This window comes from Silurus meridionalis, chromosome 7 (assembly GCF_014805685.1).
Source record: "Silurus meridionalis isolate SWU-2019-XX chromosome 7, ASM1480568v1, whole genome shotgun sequence".
In the NCBI taxonomy this organism is placed as follows: Eukaryota; Metazoa; Chordata; class Actinopteri; order Siluriformes; family Siluridae; genus Silurus; species Silurus meridionalis.
This window is the reverse complement of record NC_060890.1, coordinates 4,181,288-4,203,141: the sequence shown is the minus strand read 5'-3', so window position 1 is coordinate 4,203,141 and position 21,854 is coordinate 4,181,288. Positions and strand designations below refer to the sequence as shown.

General features: G+C 38.9%; 1 protein-coding gene across 1 annotated transcript in view; it reads right to left on the bottom strand.

Annotated features, from left to right (window-relative positions):
• The window catches only part of si:dkey-191m6.4 (rho GTPase-activating protein 22), a 35,102-nt gene that overhangs the window by 9,932 nt on the left and 3,316 nt on the right, over positions 1 to 21,854 (bottom strand). Inside the window, exons 2-3 of the mRNA XM_046854555.1 lie at positions 17,539 to 17,738; positions 5,306 to 5,393 (exon numbers count right to left, since the gene is read on the bottom strand). Of these exons, the coding sequence (XP_046710511.1) occupies positions 5,306 to 5,393; positions 17,539 to 17,738 (288 nt within the window). The remainder of the gene's footprint in view (positions 1 to 5,305; positions 5,394 to 17,538; positions 17,739 to 21,854) is intronic.

The following is a 21,854-nucleotide window of genomic DNA, read 5'->3' as shown; positions in this document are numbered from 1 at the left end:
ATTTCATTATCATCTAATGCCTCTACTACTATGTCAAAAATATCACTGATTCATTTTTATATACATAATTGTATACGTGGGTCGTGCATTCATTTCATTTAGCATATTAGCTTATCCAGCTAAAATGAATTCTTCATTGGCTTTTTTGTAGAAGATATAGAGATAAGTGGAGCAGTGGTAAAGGATGGAAGGACTAGTGGAGAAGTGGTTGGGAATTGGAGGAAGCATCGAAGGCAGCGTACTGCAATGGTAGAAGGTGGATGGACCAGTCGAGAAATGGTTGCGGATCAGAGGAGCATGGTGCAAGGGTTGCATATGGAGGGATGAATGAAACAGTGGTTGGGGATTGAAGGAGCATGGTACAATCCTAGAGGAGTGCTGGATCAGTAGATGAGTATTTTTATGAGTATGGAGCAGTAATAAATAATGGAGGGATGAGTTAAGCAGTGTTTGATGTTTGAGGGACCAGTCGAGCAGTGGTTGAGGATTGGATTGAGCATATGTACAGAGGTAGATGATTGAGGGCCCAGTCAAGCAGTAGTTGATGATTGAAGGGAGCATGTTACATTTGGATCAAAAAATGTAGGAGTGTTTGTAGTTCATGCTGTTATGTTTTGCTTTTCACCTCAGATATGGAAAATGGCAATTGAGTTTGGGCCAAGATGTGTGTATTGAGGCATTGTGTGGCAGTCATCTATTGGTCACGTGTGTAAAATCAACCTATGGGGAAGCGGAGCAGGTTATTTAAGTGTGTAGGGGGCATGAGGTGTTGTAACACACGCCCCCTTTGGTGTGAATGGATGCGACAATTGCAGGAACAGGTAGGTGCAGGTGAAGCATGCTGTAGAGGTTGTAAATGTTTCTTTTTTATCAGTACAGATTACGAGGTAGAGTGCTAACCACTTGAGCCAGTAATATTGGTACATTTGGATTGGCTGGTTGATTATTCCAGTGAATTAAAATAGATTGTAGTGTGTAGGGAAGTGAATGTATGCTCATGAACCATATGTTTTGCAGAGCTTGAGGCATTGGGTGTTCTAGGAGGTTTGCAAACCAGTGCAGTCATTATACAGGAAAATTGCTTTTGGTGGGTATGTTTAGCTTTTTATGAGGTAAGACCAATTTAATTTGGAATAACATGCTGTCACTCTTGGTCCAGTGAGCACATTGTGTGCTGTGAAGCTAATGTGACCAGCTGTGTTTCACAGTTATCTGGGCTGTGCTGTTGCTTCGCCTTGTTGTTTATTATGTTAGGCTTGTCCTGATGATTCCGAACCATTATTTGTTCCTATTGTTTTCATTTTAAGGTGTTATTTTGAACTATTTTGTATCATTGTTCTTATTGTATTGTGGAATTTGGTTGCTGTATTAATTTGGTACTGGTAGAGTGTTGTGTTTCAGTGGTGTGGTGGGGTGTGAGTACTGAGTTGCCTGGAGCCCTGCATTATTGTGTGTTAAGTCTTTTTTGGAAATACATAAAATTGTTTTTGTGAATTTCATACTTGCCTTGTGACTTTTAAATAGTGTAGAATGTTTATCAGAAGTGTGTTTTACTGGAGTTTAACAATTTATTGATGAAAAAAAGTGTTTTTATTGGTAACTCATGTCTCTGACCATACCTGTTCTGATAACAAACCTGTGTGACCTTTAGAGAAAATATTATGTGCATGGAGTATAGGCCCTAGGTGGCGTAGTTGACATAATATAAATTTTAATGGGACGAACTGAATGAGAAGATTGTTTGACTTCTTGTGGTCTCAGCTTAAGCCCTTTTCCACTTTGTCACAATTTGATACAGTCGGCAGGATTATTGGAATTTTGGCAGAGACATGGGTCTTAGTGCTTGTGAGCGAGTAACTTGTTTTCTTTCCCTTTCCCTTATACTGTTTTTTCTCTTTTGATAGGGGCGAAGCAACAGTGCTGTGCAGGCTGGGAAGTGAATATTTGTCTCTTCTTCTTTGTGTTAAGAGGTGTTCCTTTTTCCCTCTCTGGTAAAAGTAATAAGTAGTAGAATTTTGAGACCTTGTGGCCCAGCTTAGGACAGATAATGAGAAACTACGACAAGAGCAAGTAGAGAATGTAGGCAGTGCAGCCATAAGTGCTAAGGGTCCTGCTGCACCTCCACCCCTAAAGCACAGGGGGCAACAGTGCTCTGGTTACTGATCATATCATTTTGATCCCTAGGGAAAAGTGATGTCCAAAGTTTAGTGGTAAGTTGGGCATTACTGCTACTGAATGGGTAGAGGAGGTGCAAACCTGTATGCGTATTCGATATCTTACCACAGCTGAACAGGCATTCTTTTTGTTTGATCCTAGAGGGGGAAGCAAGGGAGGAGATGTGGTATCGCTCGAATCAAGAGTGCAGAGACCCTTATAAAGTCATTGGTGTGTTGCAAAAACTGTATGGTTGTTCAATATCATATGTGTTTTGTGTTATGTCTGATATATACAGGGTCTTTGGTATCTAAAATCACAGAAAATTGTTTTTTTTGCTGCACTTTAAGGCATGGGGCAGAGATAAGTTGCAGTCTTGTCAGTGGCTAAAGCTTGGAGCAGCAAATGTACTTTCAATTCCCTATATTGGGTAAATTGGGCTCGAGATCATAGATGGTTTGTAGATGGTTGGTCCCAAAATGGGGGTTCAGGAGCATAATAAAGTTGTGGATTGCTGATGGCTTTTAAAGGGGCCTATGAATGTTTGAGGATTGATGTTGAGGATGTCCCCTTGGGAGATGCCCAATGGGGGAACCTCTGGAATTATAGTCAGAGGGGTCAAATTCTGTAGTATACCAAGTTGTGCAAGCTCCTCAAGAAAATGGTACAGTGTATACCAGAAATGATCTTGGGAAGTTAAGACATGTGCACCATTCCTTATCAAAGTTCTGTTTGAGTCAGTATTCTCCTTTGGAGGTTTTCTCTTCTGATGCATCTCGTATTGTGGTAGGACGAGCTAGTTGGGGTTATGGATGGTTGTTCCAAATGCCCCATAGGTTCATTTGGTTCCAGCAGTGATTATCAAACCCCTGTAGTGGGTGAAGTTGTGACTGTGCAGGAGAGTACACTGCCCTCTGGGAATGATGGAGCCTGTGCTGCCATTGATCAGGATGTGCTAGCTGAACCAGTGTTATAGGTCCATAGGTTCTAGACAGAGAATTTCACCATCTCGCCAAGACAGCACTGGTAGAGAATAGTGCCCCAGCTGCATCTCTTGTTACTTTTAGTAGTGTCTTTGGTTTAGACCCTGGCATTAAGTTTCTTTCCTCACCATCAGGGGCGATTGTACAAAAGGTGAGGGTAAAATGTAGTGATGCATGATGTGGTAGTCATCCATTGGTCACAAGTGTAAAATCAACCTATAGGGAAGCGGGGCAGGGTATTTAAAGAAAGTGTGTAGGGGCATGAGGTGATTGGTTTCATGAAAATTTCATGTGTATGGAGTTCCTGGGGTAATAGGCCCTAGGTGGCGTAGTCGACATACGATTCATTTTAAGGGGATGAACCAAAGGAGAAGATTGTTTTACTTCTTGTGGTCTCGTCTTAAGCCCCTCCCCGCTTTGCCACATGTGGTTTACGAGAGTATGGAGTGTGTCAGTCTGGCAGAGACCTGATAAGATAAAAATGTTAACCGGTCTATAAAGAGAAAGCATGATTAAAAGCTTATGCTGATGTTTCTAGGCTGGAATTGATGTGTATGTGTCTGTGTGTAAAAACTGAAGGAAAGGAAGCTAATTCAGTGCCAGTAGAGCCAGAACGTAGTGTTAACAACATTTGCGCCTTAGATCAAATTGACTGTGTTATGTAGAGTGTGAAAATAAGATTCAATCCCTGTAGCTGTGGGACTACTAAAGCATATTCCCTTTCAGATATTACTGCACATTTAATCATTCCTTGAGAAGTACATGGTGTATCCTGCTAGGACTACTTCGTCAAGTGAAAATAAATATCTGTTTATTTCACACTGCGCATGAACACAAGACAAATTCATTCACAACGTACATTCATTCCATTTCACAATATACATCTTTTTCCTTCCTTTTCTACTGTCTCCCTGTAAAAAATATAATGCAAGGAAAGATTTTCCTCTGACTGTTACACAACACTGACACGAGTCTCCTTTCAAATATTATAATTCTACATTTATACAGTAGCATTTTAAAAAAGCCAATATCCAAAATGACTTACATTACATTCATACAGCTGAGCAGTTAAGGGCCTTGCTCAGGAGTCTAGGAGTGGGAGCTTGTTGAGGCTGGGACTTGAACGTGACCATCTGATTCAAAGTCCAATCCGTTAACCACTGAGCTACCACTCCTCATACACTAATACACATCTCTTTACAGGAACCGTTATACACCAATTCCATATTATACGCATTGTTTTCTCTGTTAGTTTGAACTATCTGTCATTAATCATCTATGTTGTTAGTATGGAAATGCGTAAATAATTGCACTAATATAACCCTTTGACAAGCTTTGCAGTTGGAAGAACCGTCAGAGCGAAAAGGCATAAGATAGGATACAGCAATTAGTTCATCCATCTCAGTTGGTCTTTTTTAATTATAATTATATGTTTATAATAAATATAATTAAAATGATTTAACTATTTTATAAGTAATAATTTATAATGAATTGATTGGTAAGTTGTTTATCCAAAACACAAGGCATTCTTTTCAAAGCTCTGTTGCAAATTGCTTGAATTTTCAAATTTTTTTATTGTTTTAAAAAATTTTTTAAACTAGACCTAATTTTTCACTAGACTATATCTTATTTTATATTTTATAAGAAAATAGATTTTATAAGAACCATATTGTAGGTTTTGTTCCGTCTTTTGGAACTCAACACATCTGCTGGTGTTTGAGATACAACAGGAAGGTCAGCATTAAGAGTTTCATTCACATAATCAGTGTCCTCCTAAATATTGTTCTCTGTACCAGACACTAAGTCTTCTCCTTTAAGTCCTTTTCACTTTTTATGAATGCCAAAAAAAACCTCATTGACAGATTCTGCTGTGCAGGCTTGTATATGTTTCCTCTTCCCCTATTTTGAGAATAATATTTCCCCTTTCTGTATGCGGTGTGAACTCCCTGGATTTCCTGGAATATTACGGTTATGGTTTATCTTTCGCTCACATACTGTAGTCACATCGCTGGAAAGAAGGTGACAGATTTTTCTCGAAATAACTTCTCTCAGGGTAAAACAACCCGAATATAAAACAGATCTAGCCTCACAAACTTGGTATTGTAAATGTAAAAAAATATATAAATAGACCATGTTGAGCCTTTTTTCTGCTAATTTCTGCTTCTTACCTGGGACAATCTCAAATAAATATCGGCCTGCATCCTCAGGATTAGCTGTGAGCTCATTCACTTGGCTTCCCTTCAGTGAGATGCAACCCTGTAAAGATTAAAAAACAAAACAAATGCAATAGTAAGTTAAAAAAAGCACAGGTGTTTTTACCCTCCTGTTAAATTTAGAACCATTTTTACCCTTGGGGTTAGTCGGAAACCAGTAATTGAAACTTCCAAAATTGGATTTTTACCCAAGTTTATGTTTCAGGTACATAAATAGCTCTTTAAATAAAGCACATAACCCCACAGCTCTTTACATTCACAGCATCTGGCAGGCAGCATTTTCCAGAGTGACTACTAAGCAGTCAAGGGTTAAGGGCCTTGCTCAAGGGTGCTGCAGTTGTAGCTAGGTGGTACTGGGATTTGAACGTGTGATCTTCCAGTCCAGACACAAATGCCCTAACCACTGATCAGCCACCTCTCACCATTCTGTTATACATCCAGAATACCTAATGCGGAACTACGCAAAAACATCCAAATCATGATAAAATCTCATTGATTGGCCTAAATTGGATTTTTTGTATTTTATTGGCTTGATTTTATTTTTAAGAACAGATTTGAAAGAGCAATTTCTGTTAACAAGAACAGTAACATATATTACCATCTGACTCTATTTAATTCGAAGTAAAATTAACCCAATTTTCACTGTCTAAAAGGATTTTATTTGTCTTGTCTAAGCAAAAATAATTTCTGGCTTTGAGAGCACTCACATTAATAATCCTGAAGAAAATGACAAAAGGACAATGAGCAGTCATGAATCAGCAGCTGTAGGTGACTATGACCTTGTCGAGATTATTAACCCCCACCCTTTGTCTTATTGTAGACTTATATCATTTGTGGTTTGCTATGCTTATAGCACAGCAGGACATTTTACCTTACTTGGGGCAATATGAGATGCCGTGGGTCATTCAGTGAAGGCAAATAGTGAAAAATTTTGCCTTCTGTCATTGTAAAAAGTTCAGAGGCTTCTTTTTTTAGCAGTGCGTACATTTAGAAAAAAATAATGATTACATGTTACCTTTTGCCTATTTAGTGCTTCAGCCATGTGAAGTACCAGGTATTTCCCAGTGAATTTACCAGTATACACCTGCATATTCCAGGCATAGCTCACCTTTACATTTGGTATTTGGCCACTCTGTTTGACATGTATTGTCTAAAGGAACAGTGCCCATGAAATGGAACCAGACATTCATCTACAGTGACATGTGCCTAGATTGTAAGAAAGCAGTAATTGATGGACCCACTTGCCCATACATCCTGTTCTGCTGCAAGTTTTTCAGTCATGTATGTACTGTATGACACCACAGAAAATATTAAATGTCTTTAAAGACATGGTGACTATTGCTCTTCGAATGTCAGCATTCCGAAGGCTTGCTGTGGCTTCTCTTTTTGACTCATCAACTCCTGCCAACATGTGCAACCCAATATAGGCTTGCAAGTGGGTCTTGTTCAAGTCTTTCCAACTGTACCCATACACATGCCTCCCCTCTAAGTTTGTCATGTCTGATTTTATATCTAAGATGAGGCTGACAGCGTATCTGGTATCTGGTAGCGTATCTGCCATTTGGATGACATTAGCAGCATTAAATCTTCCTGTCATTTAACATAGTAACTTTCCATTTTTGGAATGTGTCTGCTTATGGTTGAGAGACAACAGGAGGGTCAACATTAAGAGTTTTATTCTTATCATTCTCTGTCTCAGACACATTCTCCTCTAAGTCGGTTTTACTTTTACAATTTACTTCTTAGTTGCTTTGGAGCGTTTCTCAGATCAGAAATGAAATTCTCAAAACTAATTTTTCAACCTCCACATTATTTACTCACTTGTGCACAGCATGAAAACAATGCTCATTGCTTTGATCAAATTGCGAATGCTTTGGAACATTCATTCAATCTATTGTTTACAAGTGTCTGCTGCTTCCTACATTAAAAGTTGTTTATGTCATGGTGATTGAAATATACTATACTAGTTTTACCTGAATAGTCTTAACCCCTAAAACATCTCAAGATCAGTTCATGGCATAAGTCATTTAATGCGAAATAGTTAAACCAATTGTCATCATCTGTCAATCTTAAATTCCTATTAAACCTTTTTTTTGTAAATGTTTCTTGAATTGATTAATTGTGCAAATGAGTCTTGAATTTCACTAATGAACCTGACGACAATGTTGTGGTGGGCCTGATCTCCAACAATGACGAGACCGCCTACCTACAGGAGGTTAAAAACCTGGAGAGATGGTGCCAGGAGAACAACCTTCTCCTGAACGTCAGCGAGTTGTAAGGAGTTGATCGTGGACTTCAGCACGAAGCAGGAGCGGTCATACCAACCGTTAAACATCAGCGGGACCCCAGTGGAGAGAGTGGCCAGTTTCCGGTACCTAGGTGTTTACATCACACAGGACCTGTCTTGGTCCTGTCACATTAACACCCTGGTGAAGAAGACCCGGCAGTGTCTGTACCATCTGAGACGCTTAAGGGACTTTAAACTACCCTCTCAGGTGCTAAAGACTTTCTACACCTGCACCATTGAGAGCGTTCTGACGGGTAGCATCACTTCCTGGTCAGGGAACAGCACCATGCAGGACAGACGAGCCCTCCGGAGGGTGGCGCGTTCAGCTGAACGTACCATCCGCACTGAGCTCCTTAACCTGCAGGACATCTACAGCACGAGGTGCAGGACCAGAGCCAGGAAGATTGTGAATGACCTCAGCCATCCCAATAATGGACTCTTTTCTCTGTTGCGTTCAGGGAAACGCTTCCGCTCCCTGAAAGCGAACAAAGAGAGAATGAGGAGGAGCTTCTTCCCGCAGGCCATTCGGAGTTTAAACCAGGAAACACCCAGGATTTAAAAACTGGCCCACTCTTTCCATCATCACACTTCTTGTCTGCACATATCTCACTTTTCGCACCACGACACTTTAAACTCTGGACTCGCACAGCACAGTGCACTTTATATTTTACACCACACCATACCACACACGGACACTTTACACCACACCATACTGCACACGGACATTTTATGGACACTTTACACCACACCATACCGCACACAGACACTTTATGGACAATCAAAACCACCTTAAATTGTTTACTGTTGTTTACTGCTGTTCACTGTTTTTACTGCTTACTGCCATAAGCATTTTTTGTATATCTTTTTCTCTCATACATATATCTTTATATCTTTATATATTCTTATATTTTATTTTATATAGTTTTTTATACTTTATTTATCTGCCTTCTTTTTCTTTGTTTTATTTTTCTCCCCATCCTATTCCCTCATGCCGGACTGTTGTAAAAAGCATTTCACTGCATGTCGTACCAGGCAGGTATGTGTATGTGACAAATAAAATTTAATTTGATTTGATTTAAACCTTCAATTGCTTGGCATCAGATCAACTAATAATCATGATTATTAACAAGATGTTAAGGTTTTTGTTGGGAGTGATGAGGATGGTCAAGATTAGATATAAGTTTATTAGAGGGACAGCGCATGTTGGACGTTTTGGTGACAAGGTGAGGGAGGCGAGATTGAGATGGTTTGGACATGTGCGGAGGAGGGACATGAGTTATATTGGTAGAAGAATGATGAAGATGGAGCCACCAGGAAGGAGGAAAAGAGGAAGACCAAGGAGGAGGTTCATGAATGTGGTGAGGGAAGACATGCAGGTAGTTGGTGTGAAAGAGGCCGATGTAGAGGACAGGGTGGTATGGAGACGGATGATCCGCTGTGGCGACCCCTAATGGGAGCAGCCGGAAAGAAAAAGAAGATCAACTAATAATCAACAAGTTCTCTAAAATGGGTCAAAGGTGAATCTCAGAAACCAACAGAGCAAAACACAGAATTACAAATTCTAAAAATGGATGAACGAACACTAGTACAGTACAGTAAAAGTGTGAATATTGTCCATTCTCATGCTATCAATATAAATCAAATATGCAATTAAATGAATAAATTCGTGCAGCTGAAATTCATAGATGCCATACAGAAGGTATTCAGCTTTGTGCATAATCAAGCAGTGTAACCCAAACTGTAGTTTATATCAAGAAATACTGAACCGTCATACTGACAACATGACTAAACATTTTGTCGATCTTGTTTGTGAACAATGACAAAACGACTTATGGCAATGACGTTCATTGACGCAAATACTTACTTTTGAGAGATGAACTAAGGATTTTAAGAAAGGTAGATGCTTTTGCAAGAAATCCAATGTTTTGTGCTGTTTGTGCAAATTGTTTTGGGAAATATTGCAAATATTAAGGCTGATTTGGGAAATGCTCCAAAGCAAAAACAACAAAAAAAAACCTAACATCAGACAGTCGCAAGAAATGCTGTGTTTTAACATATAATTTGTTTATTGCTGATTATCATTAAGGTTTAATGATTGACCCAAAAAAAAAGATCTCAGAAGTTCAATGTGCACATTTCCATTTTATAACAAAACGTTCTTCGGCTTCTCCCGTTAGGGGTCACCACAGCAGATCATCCGCATGTTTGATTTGGCACATGTTTTTACGCTGGATGCCCTTCCTAACGCAACCCTCCCCATTTATCCGGGCTTGGGACTGGCACTAAGAGTGGCTGGGGTTGGTTCTCTGACCGGGGATCGAACCCGGGCCACAGCAGTAAGAGCGCCGCATCCTAACCACTAGAATATTTATTTAGAAATTTATCTGGGTTAGGGTCACAAATGATCCAGAGCCTATCCCAGGAACACTAGGCCTAAGGCAAGAATACACACTTTATCTGAAAAACTCCAAACATTTGCTGTCAACCTGAAATCTGGATCAAGCTGGAGATCTTGAGAGAACTGGAGACCCAATCTGGGCCCATGGACAAGACCCTTGAACCTTAGAATGATATTCCATCATGTTTTATGAAAAAAATGACTTTCAAATGGGTAAGTAAACAATCACATACAATCTTCTTCTTTCGGCTGCTCTCATTAGGGGTCACCACAGCGGATCATCCATCCATAATACTCTGTCCTCTAATCACATACAATAAATCAGTTAATTCAGTTTAAAGCTGCGGTATAATGGCATAGAAGATTCCACTACGACCTTTTGGTTCTCGATGTTTACATTTACCATTTCAAAAGTCACATTTATATCAAATTGGATGTAATATAATTTCCACACAAGCGATCTAAGGTTTAAAGGTCTTGTTCAAGCACCTACTAGTGACCCTCTGGTGGTCCCATTAATTTTACCTCACATCCTTTCAGTCAGTAGCAGAGCGAGGTTACTACCATGGCCAATTGAATAATTTGAATTTATCTGTATGTTATTGATGATGTGGCTCTTAACAAGTAAAAATTCTTGCAGATCAAATAAAATTAGGTGCAGTACGAATTCACGTCTTGCTTTTTCCACGGCACGTAGTTTTCCTGCTGCACTAACCACTTGGAATTCTATTGATTAAAGACAGGAAAGCAGACTGGTTTTGACATTTGCGCACACACCCTGCTGAGTGAAGCATTTGTGTCTGGGAGATTATTGACAAGCTCTGATGAGGAAAGCTGTCTGTCATAGACTTCAGGCAGAATTAGCTGCTCGCAAAAACCCGATGCTATTGATTTCGGCCACAGAACACTGACAACCGTTAATGTCTGTATTTGTATTCTGAGGAAGATGTCAATCATCTGGAAATGGTGATGGGCATGTTCAACCCATTGTCTGGAGCAAAATTACACCCAAATCAGAACGTATCTGAACAGCTGTAGCCTCCATGCAGTACATTGCATAAATTGTACATAAACATTAGGCCACATAGTGGAGTGGTTCAAAATATAATTAATTAGAATTAAAGCTTTAAATACTTTACATACCAAAATCTTAGCTCTTTTTAGTTTCTAGTCATCAGACATGATCAAAAAGCTAATATTAACCTTAAGTAAATCTAAAAAAAAAAAATACATCACATGAATCCATGTATATCTTATCAGTTACCGCTTTGTCACCCAGGACAAAATAAATAAGTGATAAACTGTGTCCAGAAGTAGAATTTTAGCTAGCTGTAGTGGTACAGAGTGGGGTAAAACACAATATACCCACTATAATTAAGGGGTAGCTTAGTGTTTAAGACGTTAGACTTCGGTTTGACAGGTTGTGAGTTCAATTCCAAACACTACCAACTGTCATTGTTGGGCCCATGAGCAAGGCCCTTAACCCCTCAAGTGCTTCAAAGTATAAACAAAATAATTGTAAGTCGTTATATATAAGTCTATTACATTTAGAGAATTTGGCAGATGCCCTTATCCAGAGATTGTTACATCTTTTGTATCATTTATACAACCAACCAGCTACAGGGTTGGGGGCTTTAATCGTAGGACCAGGAGGCAACTTGCTGTGGCTGGTGTTTGAATTTACAATCCAATGCCTAACCACTAATTGAACACCTCACCCAAAAGAAACTGAATATAAGCCCAAAAGGACAACAGATATATGTTTCCCAGAAAATTCTCATCTCTCACTTTTAATATGAGCATGTGGAGTCTACAATATGGTTGTAACAGACCGGGATTTTTGGGTATGGGGTTTTCAGTTCAGTGCACATGTGCACTGAATGCAACCGTTTTACGTGCAGAACATAGTTAAAATCTATGTTCCCACGGGAACATATTAAGTTTGAAAATATACACCGCAATGCCAGGGGTATAAAAAAGAATCTAGAGTTAGCACAGTGTCACTGTGGCTACTCACTCCGTACCGGAAATACAATTTGTAGTGTGTCGAAATACGATTTTTAGTGGGTTGTAAAAAAAAATCTCATTTTACTCGAATTTCTCTTTAAAGGAGAAAATCCTGACAATTCTGCATATAAATGGAGTGAATGAATGAAGGATGGAAGGAATAAAGACATTTGTTAAAAGTATGCTGAAATAAGTAGAACATACTGTATCTTTAGAAAATTCTATATTAAATGTAAAACACACACAAATGCATAGACACACACTTATATACAAATAAGGTCTAACAAATGTCAACTATTTGATTACATTTTTCATAAAATTTTATTTAATCATATTAATCTGATTAATTTATTAATTTAATTTCATTAATCAATTTGACTAACAAAATAAAATGTTTATTGCATTCATTTGATTTATTTTTTTTAGATATACAATTTTTAAAAAGTCTTATCAAATATAATTGTATATATTATTTAAACATTTTTATTTTTTATTTCATTAAAAATTGTTTTAAAAATAAACTGTTGACATTACAAATGTTAATCATTATAAACTGCATTAATAAAACACAATAAGCAATTTTATATTTTTAATTTTCTTCCCCTGAAATTCCCCGAACCAAAACGAATATTTACTCAAGCTGCTGGATACCAGGTTCCACGTTCACTTGGTACTTTGTGGCACATACTCATCCAAGTTTCTCAGCAGCCATGAAGACAGAACGAAGCAGCCCATATATATTAACAGACTCTAAATTTACCCTCCAGAAGTTGCCAGATCCCACTGTTAGCACAGCTTTTTCAGCAGCTTAGGCAATCTCATGCTGGGGCCAATCCAAACAACACTGAGAGTCTGGGAGAATCAACTCATCTTGAACATATTCTAATGCATGAGGATTTTAGGGGGTGGAGTGATTATTACTGACTTTGAGACATTGTAGAAAATGTATCTAGACAGTGTGTATTCGCATGCAGTGTTTCAGGGGGATATAATTTTAATATACTGGCATCCTGACCAGGACAAGAGTACTTTTTGTATTGTAAAATCAAATTTTTAATGTAAGGTGAAGGCCAGCTCAAAGTTTGAATACATCCCATTAAGCAAACCCTGCTCTTGTTTAAACCTCACTGAGCAGACAACTAACTTAAAGAAACCCATCACAATACCAGGTCAGGTCAAGAACTCATAATTGAAACAAGAAATCTGCCAAACTACTTGAACAGATGTGTGGCTCAGAACAAGATGATGCCAAAATTCAGTGTTGTGCTTGTTGATTACAAAGATTAGTCCTTGGCCACATTTTTCATTTTTAGCCATAATTCTCTAAATACAATGCTACTCGCATTGATTAAAATTGCATGCATACAATGGCACAACTGCTTCACATTGTAAGCACAATAACTAATAATTTCAAGGTCTACTTTATTCTAGCCCAATCACATCTCTAATAGCAATCAACAGATTTCGCTATTGAATTCGCCACTGCTTTATTCACCTGCACTGAGACTATTACTGTATATCGGGTGGGTGAAATGTCAGGCAATGTTTTAACATGTGACATATGGTGATTCTTGGAGGTTTTTATAAGTGGCACATGCCCTTTAAGTGCAGAAGAACATCACTTGAACAACACAAGAGATCAGGAAGACTTTTAATGAGCTCAACCACAAAATTGTTGTGCATGATATTCATCGGATTTTAATCCACATGATCTCACTTCCGCACCCATCCTACTCATCAGATTTGGCTTCTGCGGACCTCACCCTCTTCCCTAAGATGAAGATCCAGCTCAAAGGTCTAAGTTTTGACACGGAGATCCAGCATGAATTGTAGAAGGTCTTTGACACGCTTTAAAAGAAGACTTTCAGGACAAACATGGCAGGAATGCTGGGAGCGCTGTATTGCTGTGCAAGAGGACTATTTTGAAGGTGATAGTTTGTAAATGTAGATAAGTAAAGTACTTTCTTTTAAACAGAGCTAGTCTCGAAACCTTTTGATACCACCTTATAGCAGGTGTCACCACCAAATATGATGACAGGAGCATTTGAATGCTACCATTCAAAAGATTCAAATTTTATCTGTTCATTATAAGAGAGCTTTAGCAGACTCGTCTACTCATCCCCAAATGTACTTTAACAGGCAGCGGTCCTTAGGAAGCCACTTGCTATAAAATCTGTCAAAGTAAATGTGGCATTTGACAATCCAGCACAGCGATGTTTCATCCGGTAATTTCATTTCCTTCTCAGTCATCTGTCAGGTATCACCTGCAATATTTCCCCGGCATTATCTCATCCATCGGTTTAATTTAACACTATGTCTAAGACTAGCTTTGTTGTGTTTAGTTTTGCCCTGAATCCACCACAGATAGGAAGGTGTCCCGTGACACCAAGATAAACGTGTAACTATTCTGGGTGCTGGTAATGGAAGGCGTATTCAAATTGGATCCATGCCTTGACCTGGATATAAAAACCACACTGTTTTATGGTACTCTGGGTTAAAGACAAGTATGAAGACACAAATAATATTGAAAGGCAAACATTTTTAGATGATTAACACCCACTTATGACTTCTTAGTACATAGATGCCAATTTTCATGATTTGAGGAGGTATTTCCCATTCTAAACAGGGAAGAAAAGAAACAGGAAAAAGGCTTTTGAAGATTTCAGACATGACATGGAGCAGCAGAAACTAGAGACGGCAAAGATCGTGATGACTCACACTAAGCTCCCTTAGCTACTGTGGACCATTAGGCTTGTAATGCAGACTAATTTCAGGATCAGTTTCTGTTTGCTGTTTCAGAAAAGTCACTTTGGACATTAAGGAACGCTTAGACACACAACATGTTGCAGGACTGTTGATCTTGACACCTTTTAATTGTTCGCAGTAGTCAAGCAGGCACACTTACAGTACAGAAAGTCCCACTGAGCAACAGCGAGTATTTTTTGAGGTGTGATTTCATTTGAAGAGAACATTATTCTTGTCACATTTCCTTAGTTCGGGTAGGAACAATTTGCTCAGCCTTTATTCTCATCTGTTGTATGTTTACTGAAGGTCCTGCTGCACAGAACTAAGTAAGGTAAAAGCATAAAGTGGCTTTTTACTTGTCACATATCTGTTACAGTACAGAGAAATTCTTTCTTTGCCTATCCCAATGATGAAGCTGGTGTCAGACATGACATACTGCTTCTTGAGCACAGAGGGTTAACAGATTTGCTCAAGGACCTCTTGGCAGATTGGAGATTTTGGGGCTTGAACCCCCAACCTCCCAATCAGTAACCCAGAACCTTACCCATTAAGCTAATCCTTTCCAATAGCAAAGTGTTTTTGCACAGACCTCAGCATGACTGATGGACATCATTATAATGGATGGCAGCTCATCACCTGAAACTAAACACCAGCAAGACGGAGGTGCTTCCCTGGTCGAACCTTTTCACACTGTTTTAATTTGTAATCTGATTTAGTCGCATACTGTCTGCTTTACAAGATTAGGAAGATTGAGTGTTTTCTTTCCACTGAGACCAAACTTATCTAATTATACATCTAAAGTCTCCTATAACACACCAATGCTGTAGTCTGTAGTTCTTTACCATAGCTAACTTTTCTCCACTTATCCACTTCTTTGAGTCTCTATGGATAAGGGCATCTGAAAATATTATACAGATGCTCCCCACTTTACGAACATTCACTTTTTTTTTTTTATAGTACAGTGGAACCCGGTTATGTTGATGTCCTAGGGGGTCGCCAAAAAGCATAGAGATAACCGATGATCGAGATAAACAAAAATCAATATGGCGGCAATATATTAACGTGCTTGAAATTTCTTTATGTACATGATGTGCGTTAATAAATGAGAATGTGCATGCACATGTTTTTGAAGGGTTTTTTACACAACAGCGTTGCCGCGATTTGTTTGATGAAGGCATGCTATAAAAATGTACTGTCAGGAATCCACCTGCCACGCCCCCTTCGCCCTCTTCAGCGTGGCAGGTGCTTTCTCGGCCGCTTTCTCTGAAGCTCCCGGCTTCAATCGCACACATATGGTGATCGTTTAGCATCATCACCAGCTCCTATTTAAACTTCCACACTCTCACTGTCCGTTATTGTTGGTATATGTTAGTTCACGACGGTCGTTGTTATCGCTCATGCGTATCCCGGTACGTGCCTTCCCACCGGCACTCTCTCAACGGCTGCTCTTTTCTTCCCAAAGCGACATAACCGATAAAAAATGCTTAGACAAAGCAAGAATTTGGCGGTTCCACTTCAAAAACGTCGACTTAATAGGGTTGACGAGTTAACCGAGGTGAGATAAGTGGGTTCCACTGTATTTTGTATTATAGCTCTAACATCATAGGGAGATATGCGTAGTCAATAACGAACACAGTAACAACTTTTTGTGCCAAAAACGATCGTTCGGAACGTAACTTGTTCGTAAGGTGGGGAGTGTCTGTATATGCCAAAGCTCAGTGGAAGACCATCAGGGCCAGCAAGGCCTTCTCTGTTGGCCTAAACTCTATCAGAATCTCTCTATCGCTGACTTATATTTTAATATATTTTTGTCTATTCGTATGGATTAAATTATTTCTATTTGCCTATTCTCTTTATTTCATAGCGTTTCTCTGCTGGTGCACTGCGTTTAGGAGGCCTTCAGAGTCAGCGCCTGTGAGATTTTTCAGCATAAACTCAATGTAACTTGAAGCTGTTGTTCCAATTAGTCTACAATTTGACTGCTCTGAGGGCCCTAGAGGATGTCCAAAATCATCTGCATTTTTCTTATCATTGGATGACCTGAGCTTGCTATACAGAACTTGCAGTCCACGTCTTTAACAAACTTAACAAGCTCAAATATATTCATGTGGATTAAATACCTGTTTTTTCACTCCACAATGGCTGACAAAGGAGAAGAAATTGATGTGATCACAGATACACTTATGAAGATGTTTACAAGATGGACTTTTCAAGAAAAGCTGGACATTGTGAGGAAAAGTCGAAAAAAACTGTTAAAAGCACTTGTTAAGCTTTTTCATGAATCATTTATAATTTTGTGTTTTCTTTCTTGAAGAATTTGCACAAAAACACACAATTAGTCTTCATTTATAATTCCTCAGGAAAACCGTAATGCACGGAAAAAATTATATTGATGCTTTTGCTAGAGATGATGTATGCGGGCGGTGCAGTTGTGGCAACAGTAAAGGAAGACTTGTTAAATTGTGTTAATTGGGTTTCTTGCTTTAGTAATACTGTTCATTCTCACTGCAGGAGATTCCTGCCTTTGATGCAGTGCTCTGTTATACTGCGTTTCTCTAAAATATTGATCGTTTCTATAGACATGACTTAATAATGATGGTATTAAGAGGTGGACTGAAGTTCAGGGACAAGACATGGAAATTCTGATTAATAAATGTTTAATACACTGTCTGACATCCAGAAGCCTGAAGTAAGTATTCAGCAACCTCAGCCCACCGAAAGGTTGCAGAGATGTATTTACTGGTTAGGTACCTGAGGCTTTGTTTCCTCCTCGTCTTTGTAGAAATAGAGATAATCAGAGCGCAACACAAACCAGCGCAGCTGCCAGTTCTTCATGATGCTTCTCTGCTTTTTAAGCCAGCCTGCTTTAAGCACGCCCTCATGGAGGCCTGGAGAGGTCGATCCTCCCGAGCCATGGCTTACCTCGCCCATCACCATGCTCTTGGACCTGGCTGTGGAGAAAGACAGTAGATGTTTTGTGCAAGAGAAGAACATATTTAAACATTTTCCATTGAATCTGTTTTATGTTGATCTGAACATAAAACTGAACTATGTCTTTACAAGTTAAATGTTATTTGTTTTCCTTACTTGCTTTAGGAAAATACTAGCAGTTATGATCAAGATATAGAGTTATAGAAATGTTGTGAAATAACTTGCAGGCAGTACATCTACTGATAAATAATGAACAGAACATAAAGGTTAAGCTTTTGTAGCAATAAATAAGACTTGTGAATAGGTTAAAACTAAGATTAAAATCAAATCCCTTGTTAAAAAATCAGTCCAGGAACTAAATCTTTGTATATAATTTTTAATATACACACACTACCGACAAAAGTTTGTGGACACCTGACCATTTGTGCTTTCTGAACATCTAATTTCACATATAGACCCCATTGTCTGTAATAACTACCTTCACACTTCTGGGAAAACGTTTGGCCAGAATTTAGAGTGTGCTTGTGGAGATATGTGTGAAATTCATTCAGCCACAGGGGGTTAGTAAAGTCAGGTGCTGATGTAGGTGAGAAGGTGAGGAGGCCTGTGATGCTGTTCACATTCATCCCAAAGGTGTTCAATAAGGTTAAAAGCTCTACTGCAGGAGATCTTCCACATCCACCTATGTGAAGAATATCTTCATGGAGCCGGCTTTGTGCACAGGGTCAGTGTCATGCTGGAACAGGTTCAAGTATAGGGAGAATCTTGTACAATTCTGTGCTAACAGTTTGGGCACTTGAAAAGTCAGGTTTCCCAGTACTTTTGTCCAAAGAGTGTATTTTTGGCTTCCATACTGCAACCTGTTGTCTCACCTCACAGTTGATTTAAAGTATAAAACGACTTGGTCATATTTCATATGTATGAAATGATAAGGAAAGCTACCTGGGTAACCAAAATATTTTCCTTATGTATTGCCTCTAATAGATTTCTGTATAATTGTAAGACCATGCTGACTACCAGGAAATTGTATTTAAGATATGTGCTAGCAACCCTTAGGTAAATATTATTTTCTGGGGTTTTTTTCAGCCTTAATACTACCTTGAGGGGATCAGTAAAGCTGTAGTGTACAGCTAATGTTGCTGTATTTTGTCCAGTCATGTTGGACAACATTTCATCTGTCATTCTAGATAGATGTTAGATGCTTAATATGTATTTTTAATGCATCGTATCATTGTCTTTGCTTTGAGATGCAAATCGCATCAGCCTCATTTATAGAGATGCTCAGCCCTAAAATATATGCGATATGTATGCAATATACCGATACACTGGACGTATCCTCATGGCCGTATTTGATAGGCGTGCATTTAAGACGACATTCAGGACAGTTTTGATAGTTAATGGAGAAAATAAGAGGCAAATTGTTGCAGTTATGAACACCAAGAGGCTGCACTCACATGAACCACAGGGGCTCTGAGGACAGAATCATCATGTATAATTTATGGAAATCAATCCTGCACACAGTGTGCCTGTTGCCTCTGGGCTTTAGACACTCTATCAATGCATGCGAGGCTTTCGAAAAGAAAATCGTTTTTTTTTTCTTCCTCACCTTTTATCTGACACCCCTATTCATTTGGCATTGAAAAGAAACCTGGACGGTATTACATTTGGGAATCTAATCACAACATTAAAATTTTCTGAAAAAAAAACCCCTTAATAATATATTATGTATTGATATTTCTATAAGTCATGTCTCGTCTGTCATAAGAGAGGTTTGATGAAATAAGACAATATTTCTTTGTCTAATGTTTCAGGTCAAAATAGTCTAAAAAAAGAAAATCAATCAATCAATTGCTGATCACCATCTTATTCTGTGTGTGTGTGTGTGTGTGTATGTGTGTAAGTGTGTGTATCATTCAGTAAGTGAATGTGCTGAGTACCCTTTCAGCAGTTTGGGGTCAGGGTTTAGCACACTGATACATTGTTGTACATATTGTATGTACACTAGGGATGTGCATCTCAATAACTGAGGGCAATGCGATTCGCATCTCGATGCATAGCCAACGATGCGATACATTAAAGATACATATAAAGCAGCTCCCAATGTAAAATGATACTATGCAGTGCAATCTGATTTGATTCGGCACAATTCAATACGAGGCAATGGATAAAAAATGATTCTATGCAATTCTGTATGGTACAGATACAGTAGTTCACTTTTATTTCAGACAGACAGCAAATCATTAATTTACTTTCTGACTACTAAAGAACAAAAATGCAAAAAAAAGAAAGAAAAATTCTATGTGACTATCAGGACATGCCTCCGTCTCTGTAGTGTTGTGATACGTCATATTCACGTAGCAGCAGTGGTGCTAAGAGAACGCGCTCGAGATCTTTATACAAAAACGAGATACAAATGCCAACTTGTGTCCGTTGCACACTTTTTTTAAATCGATGCATCACAAAGGTGACTGTTTTTGCTAATCGGAGAATGTTACCATCCCTGATGTAAACCAAATGCTTTTATTGTGTAGGTTCTCCTTGTGCCACCAAAGCAGCTCTAACTCATTGAGGCCTGGATTTCACAAGTCCTCTGAAGGTGTGTTGTGGTATCTTACACTGAAACATTAGCAGATCCTTTATATCTTGTACAGTGTGAGTTAGAGCCTCCATGTATTGACTTGCTTGTCCACCATGAACTCTTGAAAAATGTTTGCACTGTGTCATGGGGCTGGGGATGTTTCCTGGGATCCATGAAATTACAGAGTAAGAAGAAGAGCTTTGAGGATTTGGATTGTACAGTAGTTAATGGTTACAGTCTGCTACACTGATTTAGGACTACAGTTTACATCTGATCACCATCACTGAACACCTCACATTGTTTATCTGTAATAAATGGACATTCGGTGAAACAGATTCCAGATGAGGATGGGTTTCCTCTTTAGTCTGGTTCCTCTAAAGGTTTCTTTCTTGTGCCATTTTAGGGAGTTTTTCCTTGCCACAGTCGCCACCGGCTCACTCATCAGGGACGAACTTACACTTATAAAGAACATCTTATTAATTCTGTATCACCGCATTATCTGTGTAAAGCTGCTTTGAGACAGTGTTTATTGTTAAAAGCGCTATACAAATAAAAATAAATTGAATTGGCACAACTGCTGTCATTGCCATTGGCATGTATTTGGTCTGCAACATATTAAAGTAGGTGGTACATGCCAAAGAACGATCCATTAATGGTCGAACCCAAGGTTTTTCAGCAGAACATTGCCCAGAACAATGCCTCTGTATGGCTTGCCTTCTTCAAATGGTGCATCCTGATTTGATCTCTTCCCCCACACCTGATGTTAAAGAATATGTAATTTCTCAGACCAGACCACCTGCGTCCATTGTGCTATGGCTTAGTTCCAAGGCTCACGTGTCCAATGCAGGAGCTTTGGGTAGTGTCCAGGGGTCAGCATAGGCTCTCTGTCCGCTCTGCACTTACACTGCTTGATGTGTTCTAACTCCTTTCAAATAAAGCCAGCATGCACCAAGCAGAATATCCTTTATTCCCTGCATACGTATCACTGAGTCTTGGGCTCCATGACCACTTCCATTTGGCTGCTTTACCAGTTGTTTTGGTTAACTTTTAATATAATCTATCTAATGCACCATGGAAAACACTATGGAACCTGCTTTTTGGACAGAGGCAGCCAGCCATCACTGGTTTCACAGCTTGTTGATCAGATGATTATGCTTGGCCATTTCTCCCGCTTTTAACACATCGACCAACAATCAGATTGACAGTTCACTTGCTACCTAATAAAACCCCACTTGTTCACAGGTGCCATTGTTGGAGGTTGTTATATATTTTAAAAGTTGAGAAATTCTGAAGTAATAATAAGGTAAATTTTTGAAGTGAGCTATTAATAAAATAATATGACATTGTCACAGAATTCTTATGGAAATATATCCCTGGCTATATTGAAGTGACCACTTTGACATCGAATGAAAGAAAGGCAACCACTTTATTATACAGTGTAATTCGTGTTTGCTCAAAGCCTGAACTGGCAGCTTATAAAAACTTGGCATCAAACCTGTGAAAAAATGTTGAGATAAATAATAACACTTTAGTTTAGGGATCAGAAATAAGCCAGTAA